A 21,472-nucleotide genomic window follows, 5' to 3' on the forward strand; every position below is an offset into this window, starting at 1 on the left:
TTAAATAGTGAAGCTTGCATTTTCTGCTTATTAGTGTATCTGCCCAAAGAAAAGAAGTTTTAAGAAAAAAAATAATACAATGGGAGTAACTGGAAAAAGCAACTTAGTGGGAAGCTTAAGTAATAAAATAGTTATATCTCATCTTTGCTTTTGCAATCCACTAGCATTGTATTTCTAATGGAGAAGTGAAAAACTACAAGCTGGCCATACTTACACATTTTATGCATTATTACCATCCTATCACAAAAGGCCAAAACAAGCGTATTTTTACTGCCATTAAGGAGTCCCACCATATTAGCAACTTTTCTGGTACTTCAGACCAACAGCTATGCTTAACGTTTAGCGACCTGATTATCTTTCAGATAATTAAAATTAATTCAGCTATAAACAGAGTCTCTAGGTGTTGAAGATGGTAAAATAATAAGAAAATTGCATGTAAGGACCTTAGGAACCTGCATGTCAGTGTGCCCAGAGTACCTGAAACTCTGTAGATGCCTTCACATTTCATGCCATACTTCTCTACGTAATCTATACATTCACGGAAAACAGCTGGCAGGCGGATGCCATCATACAGCATGGTCCTGTCTACCGCGTCAGACAAAGGAATGCCAAACACGGGCCTGTGACTCGGAACATCCACTTGAGGTATCTCTGTCTCCTGAATTGGCTTTTTCTTTTTCTTTTTCTCTTTCCACTGTTTTACAACATCTGCTGCAGTTAAGTCTTTTGACTTCTTCTCTTTATGCTTGTCTTCCTTGTGTTTTTCATCTTTGGGTTTCTCTTTTATCTTAAAATCCTTCTCCTTTTTTTTTGAAAAGCTGGGTTTCTTGAAGACATGTATTCCCTTGGACCGCTTCAGCTTTGAAGGACTTTCAGCTTCATCGCCGGAACTGTCCTCTTGAAATGCGGCATAACCTTCCGCTATTAGGCAAAGGAGGAGAAGGCAAGAGGACAGCTGTGAGTCTGTTTAGTTTCTAGACAGCACATCATAACAGGGAGAGAACAAGAAGCAAATATGTAAGGAGGAGAGAGAAGAAGATGCATGAATTAAAACACAGCACCTGCCTGACTCCTCAGAAGGTTTTATTGAGTTTTGACACAATTAAGTGGAGAAAGATTAAATCAAGGTTGCACAATCTCATCAAAGATAAGCCACACAGCTCCTGCACAATCTAAACAATTAATACTTCATATACTTACTCATAATGGCAATGTCCATCTTATGGGCTAGTTTCCCATCTAATAGTCAAGGAAATGCAAAATAAAAACAACTGTCTGGCACCTTCTCTCTATGTTCCTGTAATCAACAGTATAAGAGTCACTGTTAAGGATCACCTACTACATACACGTAATTCTACACAAACTTCTGCTAAGAACAAACTAAATTTCAGCCACTTAACTCCCCAATTCATTTCCAGAATATTACGAATTTCAAGATAAGTACGAAGTTAACAAAGTGTCAGCCTCAAATTAAATACCAAAAAAAAAAAAAAAAAAAAAAACGAACAAAAAAGCCCAAGCACACTTACTTTTCCATTAGACAAATAAAGCAACTCCAGTAACAGTAGCACAATACCTGTCAGTGAAGCCGCGTATTTGCCTTAAAAAGCATCTAACAAGTCCCTGGGTGGCGTATGCTGTTTCAGCAGCAAAACACCAAGTGCCGTCTAAAAGGTACACCTGTGCTTTTACTAACGCCTCTGCAGCTAGCCCTGCCCATCCTGCAGGCAAGAGCAAGGAGAGCTTTAAAGGTGGATTACAAAACAAAACCAAAACCAACCAAACCAACACACAATCAAACCAAAACGTCAATTGATTGTGATTGTACCCCATTTAAAGAAAAATAAGCCTAAAACCTGGTCAACAAAGAGGACATTTCACATGCCACCTGCAACAGCTGGGTCCCTGGGGCAGCCAGCACTGGCTTCAAGGTGAAGCCCTCACCACACAGACCCTTTGAGGCTCTTCCACTACCCACAGGCAGCGCCTCTGCCCAAGTGAGGGACCACATCAACACTAGTTTTGGGTGGTGGAAAACTACCCCCTTCAATTATAAGAGCGAGCGTCATGGACAAGGTTATAGTCTGTAATTTTTACAGGTGAAAGATATTGTGCAAAAGAACCAGGGGGCATTCAGTCTTTTATTCTTCAAATTCTAAACTATATTAAGGCTCAGAGTTTCTCAGCGATATTTCAGCACATCCAAGCAGCTGTCTGTATTTTGAAGCCTCCTTGGCTGCTCTGTGGAAGGTAGCTTTTAATAGTCAAATAAATATAAGAAATCTATTAAAGCATGGTACTGCCATAAAATAATTACTGCTGTTTGACCAGCTCACCCTTCCCATCCTGGACTCGTCCCAAACATGCACTTTCATAGATGTCAAAAGGCTGCAGCACTGTTCCCATCCAAGGGAATTTTAATATAAAAATGCAAATGTTACCTGCAGGACAGCTAGCAACCAGATCTTACCCTTCCTGTGTACTGGCTAATCCATCATTCCCTCTTCTGGTAAACTAAACTAAACCCAGAAATGGATACGGAAACATGCAGTGCATAAACAAAGAATTCAGCCAGATCTTGCCCAGAGCTCAGAACAATCCACCCTCAATCCTTCCTGCTGGGTGGCTGTGACAGCCCCAGTCCGGCAGCGTGGGGTTCCCCCACATGCACTGGGACCGGCACCAGCGCATCCCCTGGGCCAGCACAGGGGACCCGAGGTTGTTTTCACCACCAAACACAGCCCCTGCCTCGCATGTCTCAACACTCCGTGTTGCAACACAGACCTCGGTGCTTTTCTAGAGCTGTGGTAACGCAACACCAGCAACAGCACATGACTGGAACTGGTAATTCTTGACTTTGTGAGAAGGCATGAAGGAACAAGTCAAATACAAAACCAGCCTATTCTAATTTGATGCAGTAACGTAAGTCAAAGTTTAGAAATACATGCTAATGACAGATTCACAGAGAATCTCCCACCCATTCCAAGAGGGGTTTTCATATGTCTCTCAGGTAACCCAATTTTCTTTACCATACTTCTGGTAATAAAATTGCTGTTTACCTTTCACCAGTGATACAATATATTGAAATATAAACAACCTGAATTTACACAGAAGAAATATAATCAAAAGCACTTGACAAATCAGGTAATTTTAAATGTGTAAAGAAGTATTACCTACTGTTAGCAAACTGGTATATCTGTTCACTGTTTTCTCAAGACTTCTGGTCTGCATTTTCCCATCATTCTAACGTGCACCAATTTTCCTCCACCTGTATGAAGCCAGTAGTCATTTAATACTCAAATTCCACCAGCATAACAACGGGACTCTGCCAGTTCCTTCTTTGGGCTTTGCCACTATCATGCCTTCACTGCAGTTACTTTAAACGTGATGCTGCAACTACAGCTCTTACCTTACTGAAAACTATGAAAACCACTTTGAAAAATAATAATAAAAAAAATTCCAGTGTTACTCTGGAAAAAACTAATTTACAGGCTTAAAAGCTTTGTCATGCAGCAAGGCCACTGTTTCTGTCAGTCTCCTTACCTGGGAATACTTGTCCTGCACTCTTACAATGCAGCTATAAATTCCTGCTATAGCATTTACTGTTTACACAAAGGGTTGCATTGTGTAGAACTGCCATTTATCAAACCTACCCTATGATACATTTTGCGCATCAGGTTTCTGATGAGTTTTTAAGTCATTTATGCCTCTATGTCAGATGTTGGCTCCCTGGAAAAATTTGGATGCACCTGTAATTAATTCACTAAGAGAAAACATGGATTTCTTTTACATATGGAAGACCTAGTAGGTCAGCTATGACGATACAGACCCATGCACAACACTAGCATTAGTTATAATCTAATTTCAATTTATCAGAGGGATTGCCATCAACTTGTATGCCACTTATAAATAAAAGAGTAAGACATCCATGAATGCAGAATGAGCTGGTGTAGATGGTTTCTGTTTCCTCTCCTAACCCACAAGATGTGTTGTTATTATTAACAGAAACTTAAAACTTACAGACATTAACAACACTTATTATCCAACTTTCAATTAGATCTGTTTGCTTGTAATAAATATACATTCAACTCACTGATATGAGCACAGCACTCCCAAACAAATTCTGTATTTGCATTACTGTGCAGTGCTACGCAAGGAGAGCAAATTAACTTGAAATATTAGATTTGCCTTATTTTGATATAAATAATTACTGGCATTAAAAGGCAAGCTTTTAAACTATTTGCAAAGAGTACTTTGCTAAATAAATACACAGTGCTATACAGGTACACATACCAATTTGTCAGTAGATGGGATGTAGCAACACAAAGATAAACCTTGATATGAAGAGTCTCTAATGCTTATTGCAGGTAGAAAATTCTAGTAACTTCTTATTCTGTAGATCTGGAAACTGTACTCAGAGCTTTTCCACACACCTCATCAGTAAAAACAATGTTTTGTTTGTAATGGCAGCTATTTGGTTATTCCGTAGGATGACAACGGCTTCCTTAAAATGTTCAACAGACCTCCCCCTATAGACATCTGATATTTCTCCACAGAAATGAAGGATCCTGAGCGTGGTTGCAACTTACCAAGTCATTGCTTTACGTGGAACAGCTGGGAATGCTACTGGAGCTTTTGTATAGTTGCTGGATGTCCAGCAGAAATTATTTTGGAGAAAAATCCCTTATGATGACAGAAAAGAGAGTAGTAGGCTGGCATCTTCCACCTGGTGGTACCCAGCACAGAGTGGCAGATGGCTAGAATCTCAACTCAGCAACTCAGGGGAAGAAGATAAAGGTTGACACCAATTGGAGACCCAGGATTGTTTGGAGAAGGTCCCCAAGTTATCAGTAGGAATATTTCAGCCCTCCTCTACATCTCAAAAAAACCCCATATACGACCTCTTGCCCAACACATTAGAGATTTGGTCTTCAAAAATATTTCCTGAAAGTTTCCGAAGAGTTCATACCAATGATACTACTGTCTTTTCACAAGATAGTTTAGTTTACAATTCAACCAATTCTCCATTTTCCCACAAATTATATAAAGAAAATGAAAATTATTCTAAACAAAAAATCCTAGCTACATACTGAACCCATCCTGTCCAATGGTATCAATCTCAGAAGGAAAACGAATGGGCAGAGTAAGATGTACTACATACAGACTATCTGCAGAAATTATAATGGGTGGAATAGCTTTTTCTTTTTAAGTATTACTTATAAACTTTTTCTTTTGCAAGGAACTGCATATTTTATGGTGTGATTACTGACAGAAAGTTAACCATTAAAAAAAAAAGTCAATTACGCTAGTCAGTGTCTCATATAAACCATTATTGCTTCAAAACAACCATCCTTTTTTGCTTGCACGCTGCCACAGCACAAGTTCTTCCACGGGCAAAGGTTGTTTTGAGGCAGGAAACAGGCTGGTGTTAAAACTATCCCAGTAAAAAGAAAACTCATTTCAACACCTAAGAAGTCCCTCAATCTAACGCATTCTACAGCTAACCAACAGGATGCCAGAGAGGAGCAGAGAAAGACAGCAGTGGCTGAAACTTTCTTCCAGTAGTTGTCATTCCACACAAAAAACCCAATATTTCATTTAATTTTCTATCACCGCCAAAAAAAATTTTATAACTTTTTCCCCAGGATAATTGCTGTATATTATCAGATTATTGCCATTAACATGAAAAATACCAAATTATTTTATTATCTACATAGGAAAGAAGATCCCTTACTAGCATATAAAATGCTGAAGATAAGAGTATATTTCTCCAGCAAAAAGGATTTACCTGAAAAACTAAAATGGGGTATTTATCCTTCCCTTTCCATATATCCTCCTGCTCTTCAAGCATTCTTGAAGTTTACATTTAGAGTATTATTAAAATACCCCAAATCTTTGTAGAATTAAAGTTACATACAGTTTCAGGAGTTTGGATGACCTTGTTATTAATTCACTAGTATTGTAAGTTCAACAGACATTTACTCTGTCATAATTTAATATCAAAACTTTTCTTTTTCTCCCTGAAACGTTCAATTATATTTGTTTAAGCCTCAAATGACATGATTGTAACAGATTGTGTGCTACCCAAAATCAAAGCAGGTGTCCAGAGAAGTGAAAAGAAACAATCTGAACACATACAATAGAATTTAAAAGGTGGAAGAACCTGAAAAATCAAAAGTATGGAAGGAATAACAACAGGCAAGGCTGGAAGGGGAACTCTTAAAATCAGCCATGTTAGCAGCTGTGAAAAGCCCTTGTCATTTACATATGTGAAATGTCTGTTCAGGGTATATTTACAATAATGACCATTTTTTTTACTGTACAAGAGATACTGAAAGCTTTGTATGTAACTTACTCTTATACCTGACTGGCAATTATATGACTTACTTACATAAGGGCTAAGAAATGCTGAATGCCTTTTACATTATAGCTGCAAGACAGAATTTGATTCTTCCTACGTTTTGCATTTTTGTGTTTTTGAGGATTTTTAATACCTTTAAAGCTTCTTTTAAGTAACCAAAATTGCCTTCCATCAGCTCTAAAGCGTGCTGTAATCACTTGTGGAATAAAGCTGTTACAGTGCTAATGGGCACAGACCTGCACCTATTTGCTGAAGAAGCCTTTTTCCCCTTCAGCCTTCAGTTAGACCATCACTATGAGATGTGCAGAATTACACCACGAATCCACACGATCTATAATGCTGACCCCTAACAATTCTAAATTTGGAGGTGTCTAATCCAGAGTTATAACAGAAAGCTGACTTGCAAAGAAGAAAAAAGCAGCCTCTAATAACTTGAATTTAGACCCATCCAATCGATACTGAATTTTCATCACCAATCCAATATCCTGTATTAGGTTAATAAGTTAACATTAGGAAAAAAACTAAAGAATCAGTTTTCTTAAAACCTGCAGGAATTTAAACTGTTGGTTTTAACTGGAGGATAATATATTCTTGAGTCATAGTATCCTTTATGCACAAAGTCTTTAGTTAATAACAATAGTCCTTCTAAACTGTGCCAGAAACAAATCCTGCATTCTTGGAAACTGGTTTGATTAAAAGCACGGCAGTGGCAGCAAATTCTTAAAGAGAAAATATTTAAATATGTGCATGCAAATTAATAATAGTCACCATATTCACTCTAACATGCCAGAATACTGTGTGCTGTTTCATTATCTTTTATCTTCCAAATTTCACAAATGAGAAGTGTCAAGGTACACTGGCATACAGAACTTCCAGGCCTCAGAGATACGGGCATCATACAAGTTGAACATTATTTCAAAAACTTGCTAAAACAAATGCCAATTTAAAAAGTACTAACATTTGGGCTGTGATAATTTAGGTTTCAGAGATTTGGACAGTAAGGATCTTTCTGGTACTGAGAGTGCTCAGTATCAACTTAAAATTTCCAAGTTCTTTCAGAATATGTAGAAAAATGCTACTGAATAAAAACTACTTCATGTTCCCAAAATTTTCTGCACAACTCTAAAGGTGGGAAGTGAGATCTCTGTTGTTTCGCAGGAGCCCATTTTTTAAATAAAAACTTCCATTCTGGACATTGATACACTGACAAAGAACGGATTCTATAGTCAAAGCTTTACTTTCTTATAATTTCTACTCTGTGAGTTCTAGTAAATTCAGATCCCAATGCTGGCTTACACATTTTTGAACTCTGCAGTAATACTTAGGCACTGCTGGAGGAAAGTGCATGATCAGACTAAAATGAGAAGCCAGAGAAAAAAAAGGACACAGCTATTATTACACCTCAAATAATGGTGCAGTGTGCACAAGAAAACTTGAGATGGTACACAACAGCAAACCTGATACAGGAGATGTAAAGGAAAAGGGTCAAAGTTGTTGAAACTGACTCGTCCAAATTTAAAAGTACAAAATTCAGGAAAAACACACAGTATAATAGCTACCACCTCAGCTAAAATTTCAAAAAACATCTGTTTAGAAATACACTTGAAAAATCCCACTTGGAATGTGAATAGATAATGAGATTAGAAGAACCCCATGCCAGGCAATTACCAATGCATTGTTAAAGGTTTTGGATAAACACGTTTATTAGTAATTTTCTGGGCATATGCTTGGCACCTGTATCAGAGAAAAAAAAATAAAAAATCCAATTTTTGGTTAAAACTTTTTTTTTTTTTTTTTTGAAGAGAAACAAGTATTGCACAAATCCTGTTTGTACAAGTTAATTTCCTGCACACCTACACAAGTTCCACTGGGAATATTAAGCAATTTTGAGAGGAAGGAAGAAACAAAGAGAAATTATAAGCATGAAATGAGAAGTTGCCTACTCACTTCTTTTTTCTTTCTTCTTAAATTTTCCTTTCTTCTTCCCATGCTCCTTTTCATCATCAGATACTATATCTGGAGGCTCGTGCAAGCTGTCATGAGGTGGTGAAGGCTCACCGGTGCGGTACAACCCAGGGAATTTTGTAGGACTGATTTCTTCAGAGCTGGGAGTACGAGCAAGACCCCCACTGTGTTCTACTCGGCGGTGTTCACTGGGGCTGCTCGTGGGAGGCAGGAAGCACTCAGTCATTCTGATTCCCTGATATCCAAGTGAAATCTTCTGCTACCTGTCCATCACACCTGCAGCAGGGGAAAACAAAAAGAAACCCCACACAATTTTAAGCACCGGGTGTCAGAATACCTTACTTAGAGCTCTATCCTGAAAACACAACAGCAATACCTTCTGCAATGAATGCTCCAACTTACGTCAAGACACAGTAACACAACATCAGGTCCTAAGTTCAGTGTTTGCAGAATCTCTCTATTAACTCCTAAACCATATTAACATAATAGAAGAGTTGCTAAGTTGCTATTTTAGCCATCTGTACTTTACCCTGTATAAAACATTATATATTAAGTACTGGAATATTTTAACACTTGAAATAATTCTTACAAAATGTATAGTCAGTTTGCATACCGATTGGCAAACAGATCTGTCTGGAACACCAGAGTACTTGTGAGCACTGCACTTAAGGCAAAGATCATTTTCATCTTTCCCAAGCATATTTTACAGATGCAAATAAGGACTTGCCTGGCCTGTTGCAATAAGGAAAAAAAAATCCTAAAGTAAAATCCATCTTCTAATTATGCTAATGCAAATTAAATAATGTAGAAAAAGAATGATTAAGTTTTCCTGGTATACAACAACAACTTCACATATGAAGAGGCTATATCAGGTCATCTGCACCCAGATGCTGATACATTGTTTGCTTGAGAGTTATGGCCAAATAAAAGACAAGATGAAAATTGCTGAAAGAAGCCAATACATAAATTCTCAGCAGTGGAAACTGTAAGCAAAAAAATTATTCCTAGAACAAAATCTGAGAAATTCCACAGAACAAATAAGCCATAAGGGACATCATACCTCTGGAGGCTGCTTTACTGAATTTGGCCCTCTGTGTCTAAATCATCACCCTCAGATATGAGCTCTTCTTTCAAGGGATGAAAGGAAAACAGAAATAGAGCAAACTCCACAAAAAGTAAAAGCTATTTCCTACCCCCATTGCCCCAAGTGTCAGGGCAAGAACAAAAGAAGGACTAAGGAGTATCTCCACCCTCTGGTGAATGCGGGGGGAAACACAGTGACAGAAGATGAGGGCAAGGCTGAGGTACTAAATGCCTTCTTCACCTCGGTCTTTAACAGTAAGACCAGTTGTGCTCCAGGTACCCAGACCCCTGAGCCAGAAGACAGGGATGGGGAGCAGAATGAAGCCCCAATAATCCAAGGGGAAATGGTTAGTGAACTGCTACACCACTTGGACACCCACAAGTCTATGGGGCCAGATGGGATCCATCCAAGGGCTCTGAGGGAGCTGGTGGGGGTGCTCACGAGGCTACTTGCCATTACCTATCAGCACTTCTGGCTAACTGCGGAGATCCCAGCCAACTGGAAGTTGGCTGATGTGACAGCCACCTACAAGAAGGGCCGGAATGAGGGTCTGGGGAATTACAGGCCTGTCAGTCTGACCTCAGTGCCAGAGAAGGTCATGGACCAGATCATCCTGAGTGACATCACATGGTACATACAAGACAACGAAGCGATCAGGCCCAGTCAACATGGGTTTATGAAAGGCAGGTCCTGCTTGACCAACCTGATCTCCTTCTATCACGTGACCCGCCTAGTAGATGATGGAAAGCCTGTAGATGACGTGTACTTAGACTTCAGTAAGGCCTTTGACACCCTATCCCACAGCATTCTCCTGGATAATCTGGCAGCTCAGGGCCTGGACAGGTGTACTTAGCAATGGATAAAGAACTGGCTGGATGGCCGGGCCCAAAGAGTTGTGGTGAATGGAGCCAAATCCACTTGGTGGCCAGTCATGAGTGGTGTTCTCCAAGGCTCAGTATTGGGGCCAGTTCTGTTTAATCTCTTTATCGATTAACTGGATGAGGTGAGTGCGCCCTCAGTAAGTTTGGAGATGGCACCAAGTTGTGTAGGAGTGTTGATCTGCTGGAGGGTAGGAAGGCCATACAGAGGGATCTGGACTGGCTGGATCATTTGGCTGAGGCCAACTGTATGAGGTTCAACAAGCCCAAATGCCGGATCCTGCACTTGGGTCACAACAACCTCAGTGCTATAGGCTCAGGGAAGAGTGGCTGGAAAGCTGCCTGGCAGAAAGGGACCTGGGGGTGTTGACAGACAGCTGGCTGAACATGAGCCAGCAGTGTGCCCAGGTGGCCAAAAAGGCCAACAGCATCCTGGCTTGTGTCACAAACAGTGTGGTCAGCAGGACTAGGGAAGCGATTGTCACCCTGTACTCATCACTGGTGAGGCCACAGCTCAAGTACCATGTTCAGTTTTGGGCTTCGCTACAAGAAGGGTGCTGAAGGGTGCACACTGAGGTGCTGAAGCATGGTCAGAGAAGAGCAACGAAGCTGGTGGAGGGTCTGGAGCACAAGTCTGATGTGGAGCAACTGAGGGAACTGGGGCTGTTCAGCCTGGAGAAAAGAAGGCTGAGGGGAGACCTTATCGCTGTCTGCAACTACCTGAAAGGAGGTTGCAGCATGGAGGGGGTTGGTCTCTTCTCCCAAGTAGCAAGTGATAGGACAAGAGGAAATGGCCTCAAGTTGTGCAGGGAAAGGTTCAGATTGGATATTAGAAAAAATTTCTTCATGGAAGGGGATGTATAGCAGTGGAACAGGCTGAAAGAGACATGACAGCAAACTTTAACAGATCTCTTATTACACTTACTACAGTGTGTTTAAGTTGGCACGAACACATTCAAGAGAGGCACAGTTTGAAAGACCAGACTCCCACCTCTCATTCAGTACAGAAGGCTCCATTATTTCTGTTTTGCACTGACTCTGTGCTGTGACTTTGTGCCTTGTAACCACTTGCAACAGCAGAAGCAAATTAGAGCAGGTGATTGCATGCACAGATGTTATTTTGTAAAGCTGTTGGGCGCAATGAAGGACATGGGAAATTTTTCTGCAGCAAGCATTATGCAAGACCACATCTGAAGCATGGTGGGTGTCCCCAGGTCAACCCCGTTTTGCCACCAACAGGCATACTCTGAAAATCTGGGTGTTACACTGAGAACAGTCCCAAGAAGTCAGTAATCAAAGGATGGAGGCCGAGTGGGAACACTCCCTCGGCTAACAGAACCTGCTCTATTGTAAGCTTCCAAAACCAGGATCCAGAACACAGCAGTGCCTCATCATCACAGGTCTTCAGTCCAAAAGATATGCACATATGTGAAGAAACTTATGTTGCTCAAAGAATGCGGCACACTGCCTTTGGACAAAAATTATCCTAGTAATAAGCATAGCTCCATTTTGGAAAGTAATGAATCACAGAGGAAAGAATAAAATCTATCACTGGTGGTCTAAGCATGTCAAAGCACTTCAGAAACTTATGAGTGGTACTCATCCAAGTCAACTTTTACAGCCATCTCAGCAGTTGTAGATAAGAAAACAGAGTTAGAAGTAAGTTATTTACCAAGACTATACAACGTCAGAGACACGTCTAAGTTCTGCATCTTCAGCAGACTTGCAAAGTGTGGGAGGCCATTAAAACCATGGTCCTTCCAAGAGTAGAGGATACTGTTAAGTATGCCTCAAATTAATCATCTTGTAATTACCAATGGATGTCAGCTAACACAACAGCTTAGGCAAAGAGGAAAGCTTTTAGTATCTTAAAGGTGATAAATCATTTAAGTTTTACTCAAATTGTTCTGAGTTTTTACTACTGCAACAAACCACTACAGTTTAAGCTGCACTTTTACATAAAAAGATGCAAATTTTACAACATACTGAAAAACTTAAAACAAAATGCGGCTTTTGTTAAAACAAAATGCGGCTTTTCTTAGACTGAAACGTTGCCATGCAGCCAAACAGCAAAATGACATCACAGGTCATCTATATTATTTAACAAGCAGCGACCAGGTACATGAACAGTGTCTTTTCCTTTCTTTAATAAGGCAACATGGCCATGAAAAGGAGAAAGAAAAGGGGAGTGCTTCATGTAGGCAGGTAAAGCAAGTTTAAAATTTCACAAGTCACCAGTAATCACAGAAACAGAGCATTAAGTAACTCCCTTGTGAGTCATGCACTCTTCACAACTGGCAATAATTAAAGCCTCAAGAAAGGCCTTCACAAGATTTTTTTTTTTATAAAGAGAATAAAATACAAACTGCACAGCAGCATTCAGTTCCTAAACCAAAGTTTACTTTACTCCTACTTTGAGACAGTCCTACTTTACTCCTACTTTGAGACAAGTTTCATTTGGCCCTTTGAAGGCAACCACGAGGGTGATGTGGTCCCCGGTGAAAAGGAGTTTGACACCCCTGCTTTACAGGATATGTGATGCTATGAGAACGTCAGAAAATTTACTTTAAAGGAGAGTGTGTAATCACACAACTCAAGTCACATAGGAGCAAGCTGTACATTTTACAAAAAAAATGCCATCATCAGATCAATTCTAAAAGTAACATACACAGGTCTGCATGCTCTCTTATTTAACTGTAGGTGGATAAAGCCTCTTGGAATTATGGTACTATCCAAAGTATTTCAAGTTCTGCTTTAAGAGCCCATACCAGCTCAGCTGTAGTGATATACAAATACACAGAACTACTTAGCTCTCACAATCGGAGAGCTACAGACCACATCAATATTTGAGCAGACTGTTGAGGAGCCAGCTCACATTCAGAATATCTTGCACTAGCCAGGTTATTCCCTTTTATCGAGGGTATTCCAGCTCTTCATTAATCTGTTCAGTAGAGAGACCCTTAAAAAATTATTTAATAATATCCCAGATATTTTTAAAATATCAGAAACCAGGCTTCTGATCGCATTATGATAAAGTCTCACAACCACATGATGATAAATTCTCCAGGTTAAGTGTTAGCTTTCTGGTTTGGTTCACTTCAGAAAAAACAGCCTCTAGTCTACAAATACTGTAGAGCTCCATCAGGCTGTTTCCATCAGACATCTTGGGGAAAACAAACCTTGGACTCTCTGGAGAGAGTTAAGTGCTCTTTGCTCTAGAGGGAGTACACCTGAAAAGAGACCAACCATAACCACATATGAAATGCCTCTGCCTCCCCACGTCACACTGTTTTGCTCTAACGTCCCACTTCCCCGCTGGGGCACACTGTGATGGGTTGCATCCAACTGTCTGCTCCAGAGCAACCTAAAGCAGACAGTCTAGGAGAAAAGCCTAGGCACAGATCTTCACAGGGTAACAACCAAAGCCCTATATAGAGGTTACACAAACTGTGTCACATGTGGCTCCCTTGTTCGTTCCCATATCTCAGCACGCCCTGCCATGTGTCCTTCTCCAGTTGAATCAACTGCCATGGAAGCAGCTTCAAAGTGGTGCATTTTATTATGATCACAACCACATCTACGTAAGGCATTCTTGGAAATAAATGGCCAGCTAACAACAGGAAAGACTGCTGTTTAAATGCTTTACATTGCGTATTTCTGAAGTAAGAAGCAGAAGGTCTCTGTGACGGATGAACTCTGTGCCGTGATGCAGATGAACACTGTAACGAGACCAGACTTTGCAGAAGCATCTTGACTATATGAGTGACCTGCATTACAGCTGCTACTGCCCACCCAGAGAATAGCTTCTCATTCTTAATTCTCATTCTTCTTGGGAAAGTGCTGGTCCACTGTTCAGGGTTCTCCAGTCTTAGCCACTGTGAATCCTGCTCCTGGTCCCCATGGTCTTATCACCACAAAGCAGCCCAGTAGCAGTTCCTCCCCCAATCATTCTCAAGCATAGCAGACTAGTTTCCCATTCTGAGGTCTAGTCCCTCTGCTTCCCAGGCTCAGTCCCTCTCCATCAGGTTCTTCATTCCTCTCCCCTGCAGTTCCTCCACGGTCAGGACTGTACCTCTTCTCTCTCACAACCTCCTCCTCACCATGCAGATGTTCAGAACCTAGAACTGTGCAACTTCAGTTTCACCACTTCTCCACACCCAGTGCCTCATCTAATCTCTCCCTTTGGCTGCTCACCATTTCCCAGGTTTTTGCCTGCCTCCTTCCATTTCTCTCACATTCGGTTCTAATTAAGGTTTCTGAAAATTACAGTCCACACATAAGCAAGGAAAGTTGGGAGGTCATCTCCAATCAAACTTAGGCTTTCCCTCTAAAATACAAATAGCATTAAAAAGGTTTGCCTGATTACAAAAATACTTTTAATTACAGTAAAGAGATTTTCTCTCCTGCTAGTTTACTTCTAAGAAATAGTTTGAAAGAATTTGGTTGGAGCATTTTGTTTAAATTTTTAAATACCAGCCTAAGAAACCCAACCAAGCAATTTTCAGCCCAAATTAAAATGTGGTAACTTTCAGTAAGGGCTAAACTATTGAGAGCTTGTGCTGGTTTTGGCTGGGGTTGAGCTAATGGCTGGGCATGGTCAGGTCATGGTAAGCAACTGTTTTCATTTGCATCACTTGTCATTCTTGGGGTTTATTTATCTTTCTTTGTTATATTCCTTTTCATTACAATTATTATAATTATTTTATTACAATTATTAAACTGTTCTTATCTCAAGCCATGAGTTTTCTCGCTTTTGCCCTTCCAGTTCTCTTCTTCCTGTCCTGCTGGGGGCAAGGGGAAGTGAGTGAGTGGCTGTGTGGTGCTTGTTGCTGGCTGGGGTTAAACCATGACACAGCTAAATTAAATAATACACACTGTCCCGCAAATACATCAAACCCTCCTATACTTCTGAAAACCACAACATTTTACCACATTTATGATAGCCATTATTGCTTAGATTGGCCCTAAAATTATTCCTGGTGTGACAACCCTGTCCTTTTTCTCCTGTCCACCTCTCCAAATTCCCACTTGTGCCACAATTAATGCCTGTAAAACAGAACAGAAAGTTTTACTTTCACCACTTAAAAGAAAAAAAGGAGGAAAATGCAATAAAAGATGTGCAGTTTACTAACGCTTGCTACAAACATAGTACCACCTCGGGCTTTTTTTGCCCTCAGGACTATATTCAAGTTTCACGTTTTCTGACAAGCCTTTTGAGGAGTTGTGTAATCCCTAGTCACCAAAGGTCTGCAGCAAGTCGTACAGTAATTGATCTAGAGAATTAAGACTAATTTTTATACTTCTGTCAGTTCCTGGGCTGAGTTTATTTAATGAGAAATTCCTCTTATCAGAGATTTCAACTATGGCACCATTCAGTCATGCTTCAGTATCTAAATTCAGACATTTGAGAACAGCTGTCTATTTAGTGGAGTCAGTTAAAAATAAAAAAGACCACAAACGCCTGACCAGCTGAGCTGGATGTACCATAAATGCTGTTTAAAAAGAAAGTGCTAATCACCAGAGTGAGGAGGAGAAAAAAAAAAAAAAAGGCAGACAAGAAGTCAATGGATTTGGCATCAAATATTTAACTGGAGTTTTAAGCATTTCTGCTATTCTTTCAAGAGCACTTACAGACTGACTATGACAGATCACACAACAGAGAACAGAATCTAGTTTTTGAGAGAGGCCAGAGCTCTGCACAATCAGTTCTACTGCCCAATTAAAAAAAAAAAAAAAAATCTAAGGCTATACATAGCCTAGTTTTGGGTTTGTTTTTGTTTTAAGAGCGCATTAGCTAAGGCATGCTAAAATTCTAGAAATGACAAGGCTAAAAACCAAATATTAAAGACAATTCGCTTTGGATTTAACACTGATAACAAATTTGGGACATGCCTAGATACCAGAAACGTGTAATGTAACGCAATAGCATTTCTATAACAGCAATAATTCACCTGGCAAAACCAACAGCAGCAGAGGCTCCTGCCAGCAGGTAGAGTTCAAGCTCTATGGAAATGTTGGGAATATACTCTGCTGACAGGTATAGGCAGATGCCAACACTGTTGCATTATCATAATCTTTCTTATCCAAGCCAATTACAACCAAACCAGAAGGGGTATGTCCCCCTGCAAACACCTTTGCCTAACTCATATCTCCTGGTTTGTCCTTGAAAAGCCACTTGCTAACACCCACTAACACACCAAGTTTAGCACAGACAAAGCCCAGCTACGCTTTGTCAACTGTGTAAGCTTAATATATAGAGGAAACTACAAGGAGTGCCTATGCTGCACAAAGTCCTGCATGCTGAATCCAGACAGTGTAGCTTTTTAATCCATTATTAAGGCATTATCTTTTAGACTGGATGTAGAAAAATCAATTAGAAGTACCATTCTTCTTTACTGAATTGCCTGAACTGTGATAATTATTTTATTCATAACATTTTCAAAGAGCATTAAGTTAATTTTACAGAAGTCACTTCATAACCCTTTAATTGAGAGATCAGTATGAATAGGCTAGTTTACCTTACCAAATACAAAGATTACTCAAATCCAAGGCCTTATCATTCCCACAAATAAGCATTTTCTGAAAGCATATTGACACACAAACCTTCAGAGTTAAAACTAGGAAAATCAGGTTTCTTGCGCTTTACATGGAATTTTTGCTACCATGTATCGAACACAGATGAAGAGATCTATAAATTACAGGCTGTCACTTGAAGTGACAACTCTATAACGTAAGGAGAAACTAAGAACAGCTTTGCTTGGATCTCTTCATAGTGTGATACATGACACAGATGATCAGTTTCCATATATGATTTTTTTTTTTCTTGTTTAAAACCCTGCATGTTCAAATGTAACTCAGGTAAATCACACCCAACTTTTAGTGAATATTAAAACAGAACTACGGTGTTTGAGATAAAACCCATTCTGCTGTAACAGCAGAAAAAAAAAAAACAAAACAACTTTGATCTAGAAAAGCTGTTTATATGACAGCTGCTCTGATTATTTTTATGGATTATTTAATAACTATGTCTATCTGCTGATTATTTTAGTGCTTATCTGATAAATATGTCTATCTGCAGCACCTTTGTTTTGGGCATAAAGAGTCCTGTATATTATCAAGCTAACATCAGTGACTATTGACCTGGAAACCAAAGTAAATGTCTCCCTTTTCTGCCTTCGCTGCTTGTGTTATTAGGACCATATTGAGAAAAATCAACTGGACACTGAGTTACACGCAGACATTTTACCAACTTAACTATAATGGATAGGAGCATAATGTTTCCATGCTCGCAGCACAGCAGTTTTTAGCAAAGCCTTGTTGTAGATGCAGTTTTACCCATCAAAGTATTTTTTTTCTGGTGTAGCTCATTTTATTTGTAGATGTTTTGCCAAGAAAATAATAGTTTTTTTGATCCATGCTATGATTATAGCAGTGTAAACTGCTGGAATAGATACTGATTCTGTGTGATATCTGTCAAACTCCTGTAATATGTAAAGGAAAATTATCTCTTTTTTTTTTTAAAAACCTGTGGTATGTAAATTTCCACACAAGAAGAGGACTATATCATATCCTTTTTTCAGACATATTCCCATCAATGCAAATAACAACTCTTCATCAAGACACATGAAGTATTTAACATTTCTGTAAATTTCTAAATTTTTAGTTATTTTTTTCAGTACCATTTGTAGAGTTGGTATTAACAATTCCTGTTTTCTACCTCTGCCCCAGATTCACTCAGCACCCAAGGGGAAAGTCAACTTAAATATTTATAAGCTCAGTAGATTATTAATTATGATTAACATCACCACCTCCAGGGCTGAGATGTTGCAAAATGTCACGCACGTGAACATCGCAAACATTCACAAACATGCTCAAGGCAAGGTGCGGCACCACCCAGCTTGGGGCAGCAACTGGTCTCCATGGTTCCTCCCAGCAGGGAACAGCTGGGCAAGAGGAATCTGCCTCCACAGCCAGCAAAGGCTTCTTCAGAAGCAGCTATGGGGAAGGCTGATCAGTTAAATGACTGATTACTGAAACAGCAGCAGGACCCACAAGTTCACAATATTTGTTTTCTGTGTCAATTTACACATTCAAACAGCCTCACAAGAAAACTTCTATGAAACACTGGCTTTCCAGAAAATTGTATAAGCATCCTTAGAATTTAAAATTAAATTGACACATATTTTCTAAAACAAGCTCCAGTTCAGTCTGTAGCACTTGATGCAGTACTTTTCAGCAATCCTATGGCTTCAGAGTATCATAAAAAACACACCTGAAGAAATAAAGAATGATTGCTGTTTTCAATCTACTTGCTAAATGTAGTAAAAATGAACTGAATAGTAACACAAATAGACAGTAAAAATACGCTTGCTTCACAGCTGGCAAAAAAAGTTCAGTATTTGGTAGCACAGGACCAAACAAGTTCTGATTGCCATTCACAAATCTCTTGTGTAGCCTTGTCTACAAAAGAAAAATCATACTGCTTTAACTAAAATTAGTGGAGATAGTTTAATGGAAGCCCTACTATACATAAGACAAAATAGTGCCATTGTCCTCCCTCTAACCACAACAAGAAAACAAACTGCCTCTGTTGCTATAAGGCGTTTTTCAGAGTGGTGAAATCCTTGCACTTAAGCAGTAAAAACCACCAAATATAATTACCTGTCAAAAATATGCATCTGTAACTGATTGTTCTAATGATACACATAACTGCAAACTTCCATGATAGATGTTCGGGTATCTTCTAGATGTCTTCAAAGTCTGACTGAAATAGCATATTAAAAACTTACTTACAAAAGAAGGATTTATAAAGAACTAGCAACCAAACTAAGCCAAACCACAACAGAAAACTCCAAGGCAGTTTTATCATAAAATAAATAAAATATCATAAAATTGTAGCACACAAAAAGAGTGCTGCAGGTAACAAACAGCAGAACTTGTCCATTGTTTTTCTGATATAAAGGTTTATGCATATAGTGAGATACATTTGTCATAGTCATTGCCAGAAAATTAGTTCTTCTTAATCATCTATGTCAAAGAACTCAGATTTGAATTTACATCTTAGTATGTCAGTCACATTAATTTACTGAACCATCTAGACAACAAAGTCAGAACTCCATATATTAATCATTTCCTCTTTCAGCTGGAAAGTTGCATTTCACTCCCTCCAACAACTTTTAAAATCCTTTTCAAAACAGGACTGATAAAAACACACCTGATCACAAGTGGTACAAGTTGTATTCATTTTGGAGAACTGCAACCCCAATTTCAGGATTCAAACTTCAGAAGCATGCCCTGTGAAAGCACTCTGCATCTAAGATTAGCTTGCAAGTGGCCAGCACAAAGAAAACTTAAAGAATTTGTAAAGATTAAAACATCTAAAGAACAAGAAAAGCTAAAACCACTGGACTGAAATAATCCAAGGATTTTCTGGGTAAATCTATTCAATCATGTGTTTTGGTGGGTTTTCTTATTGTTGTTGGGTTTTTTTTGGGTTGTTTGTTTTCTTCTTTTTTAGTCTTCTCCCAAGCTCTTTCATTTTTACTTCATTCAATCAATTAAACAAAAAATCCCACCAAATATGAAAAGCTCTTCAGGCTATCTTAAAATAACAGCATCTCCTTTGAAGCCACCACAATTGAAAAATTAAAAGAGGAGTCAGATGATACTTTTCTTCTAATTCAATTTAAAAAAAAGTATTTTAGTTTTTCTACAGATTTAGAGTTATACTTTTATCTAGCATTTAGTTCACAATATTAACATGTACTGGAGTTAGATTATTAAAAATATAGTAAAATACCTGCAAATTTAATTATCTTACAGCAGGCAATATTAAATTTATACACTGAATAGTAAGTATGTGAAAACAATGCATTGGACAGGGAAAAATAATAACCAAGAATTATGGACTTACATAGTAACATGATGGAAAAACACTACTAATACAATGAAATGAGAGAGCTGGCATGTTTAGCATTACAAATTACATTTAGCATTCAATGTAATTCATGCTAACAAAAATCACTGAAAATTTAATTGTAATATAAAAAAAAAATCTGCACCTTGACTGGTGACACTTATATTTAAAACACACAAGCCTAATTACCGGAGTAAGTTAAAAGTTAAATTTCACAAAAGTTACTATAGAAAAAAAAAAACATTAAAATTATAGCTTTGCACTCTTAGGTGTAACTTTATTTTTAAAAGTTAGGTATAGTTTTAAAGAGAAGTGACATCCTTGCAGAATTCTTACTACTTTTTTGTGAAAAAGAGAAGTTGCAATTTTTATCACTGCAATAGCTCTTTTCCCACAAGTGTCACATTAACGGTATTATCACAACACACTGTTTTTAAAAACCATGTATCCAGCTCAAGGTCTGGTGGTACCACAGATCGATGTTCAGTCCCAAGAGTTCCTTCCTGCCAGATGTCTGTCTTCTAGCACAAAGCCCAGTTACATGTAATATAGAAGCTCAGGTATCCTACTGAAACTGTAAAACAGGATCTAAACTTCATGCCCTAACTTAAGTTAGGTCATAGCAGCATGTGAAGTTTTCATACTAGAGAGGACAAAAATGAAATAAAAATACATTTTATCTATACATAACTATATGAGTTGACTCCAGTGAAGAGTTAATTCACTGTTAGCAAGTGTACAAAAACAACCAATCTGAAGCTAATTTTCCTTAAAATAATTTTCCGTTTGGTCCAAACTTGCATTCCAATTTGGAATGTCAAATCGAACCACCAAGCGCTTGCTACTCACTCTTGTTCTACAGCAGCCATCTGGCCCCTTCCCACCTGTCGCCAGCAGCCATCACCCATCCCTTGCTTTCCTCCTGTGCCTCCAGAGACCAAAATAGCCAGTCTAAAAAAGCTCAGTTCCTTGTGAGCAAGAAAAATAAAGGCGGCAGTGTGCAAAAGAGAAATCTGTTCCTGTTAGTTGCAAAGCTACCCTTTCAATTGCTCTGAAGTAGAGGGCAGCACCTACTCCTATGAAAAGTGTATCCCCCAGAAGACAAACTAGTGCATTTCTGCACACCTGTGCAAGGTGTTCCCCAGCACAGTGTTTCGTGTTGGGCTGTAGCTGGCAAGAATCATTTAGCCATTCCCTGCTTCCTCAAGGAAAGACAGTAGCCCAGATGGAAGCAAGCCAGGGATTGTCTGCAAGGTCATACCATAATT

The 21,472-nt window shown here is 39.0% G+C and overlaps 1 protein-coding gene across 7 annotated transcripts in view; it reads right to left on the reverse strand.

Moving 5' to 3' along the window:
- RALBP1 (ralA binding protein 1) overlaps positions 1-21,472 on the reverse strand; it is a 33,898-nt gene that overhangs the window by 8,251 nt on the left and 4,175 nt on the right. Inside the window, exons 1-3 of one of the 7 annotated variants that reach the window (XM_065053150.1) lie at positions 18,950-19,053; positions 8,309-8,602; positions 478-921 (exon numbers count right to left, since the gene is read on the reverse strand). In XM_065053150.1, coding sequence (XP_064909222.1) covers positions 478-921; positions 8,309-8,552 — 688 coding nt within the window. In that variant the 5' untranslated portion in view covers positions 8,553-8,602; positions 18,950-19,053. Of the gene's footprint in view, positions 1-477; positions 922-1,200; positions 1,298-1,529; positions 1,547-1,576; positions 1,731-8,308; positions 8,603-8,702; positions 8,720-18,949; positions 19,054-21,472 lie in introns of those variants that run through there. The other 6 variants (XM_065053149.1, XM_065053154.1, XM_065053152.1 and 3 more) reach the window with 6 other exon arrangements.

Source organism: Columba livia, chromosome 2, assembly GCF_036013475.1.
Source record: "Columba livia isolate bColLiv1 breed racing homer chromosome 2, bColLiv1.pat.W.v2, whole genome shotgun sequence".
NCBI lineage: Eukaryota > Metazoa > Chordata > Aves > Columbiformes > Columbidae > Columba > Columba livia.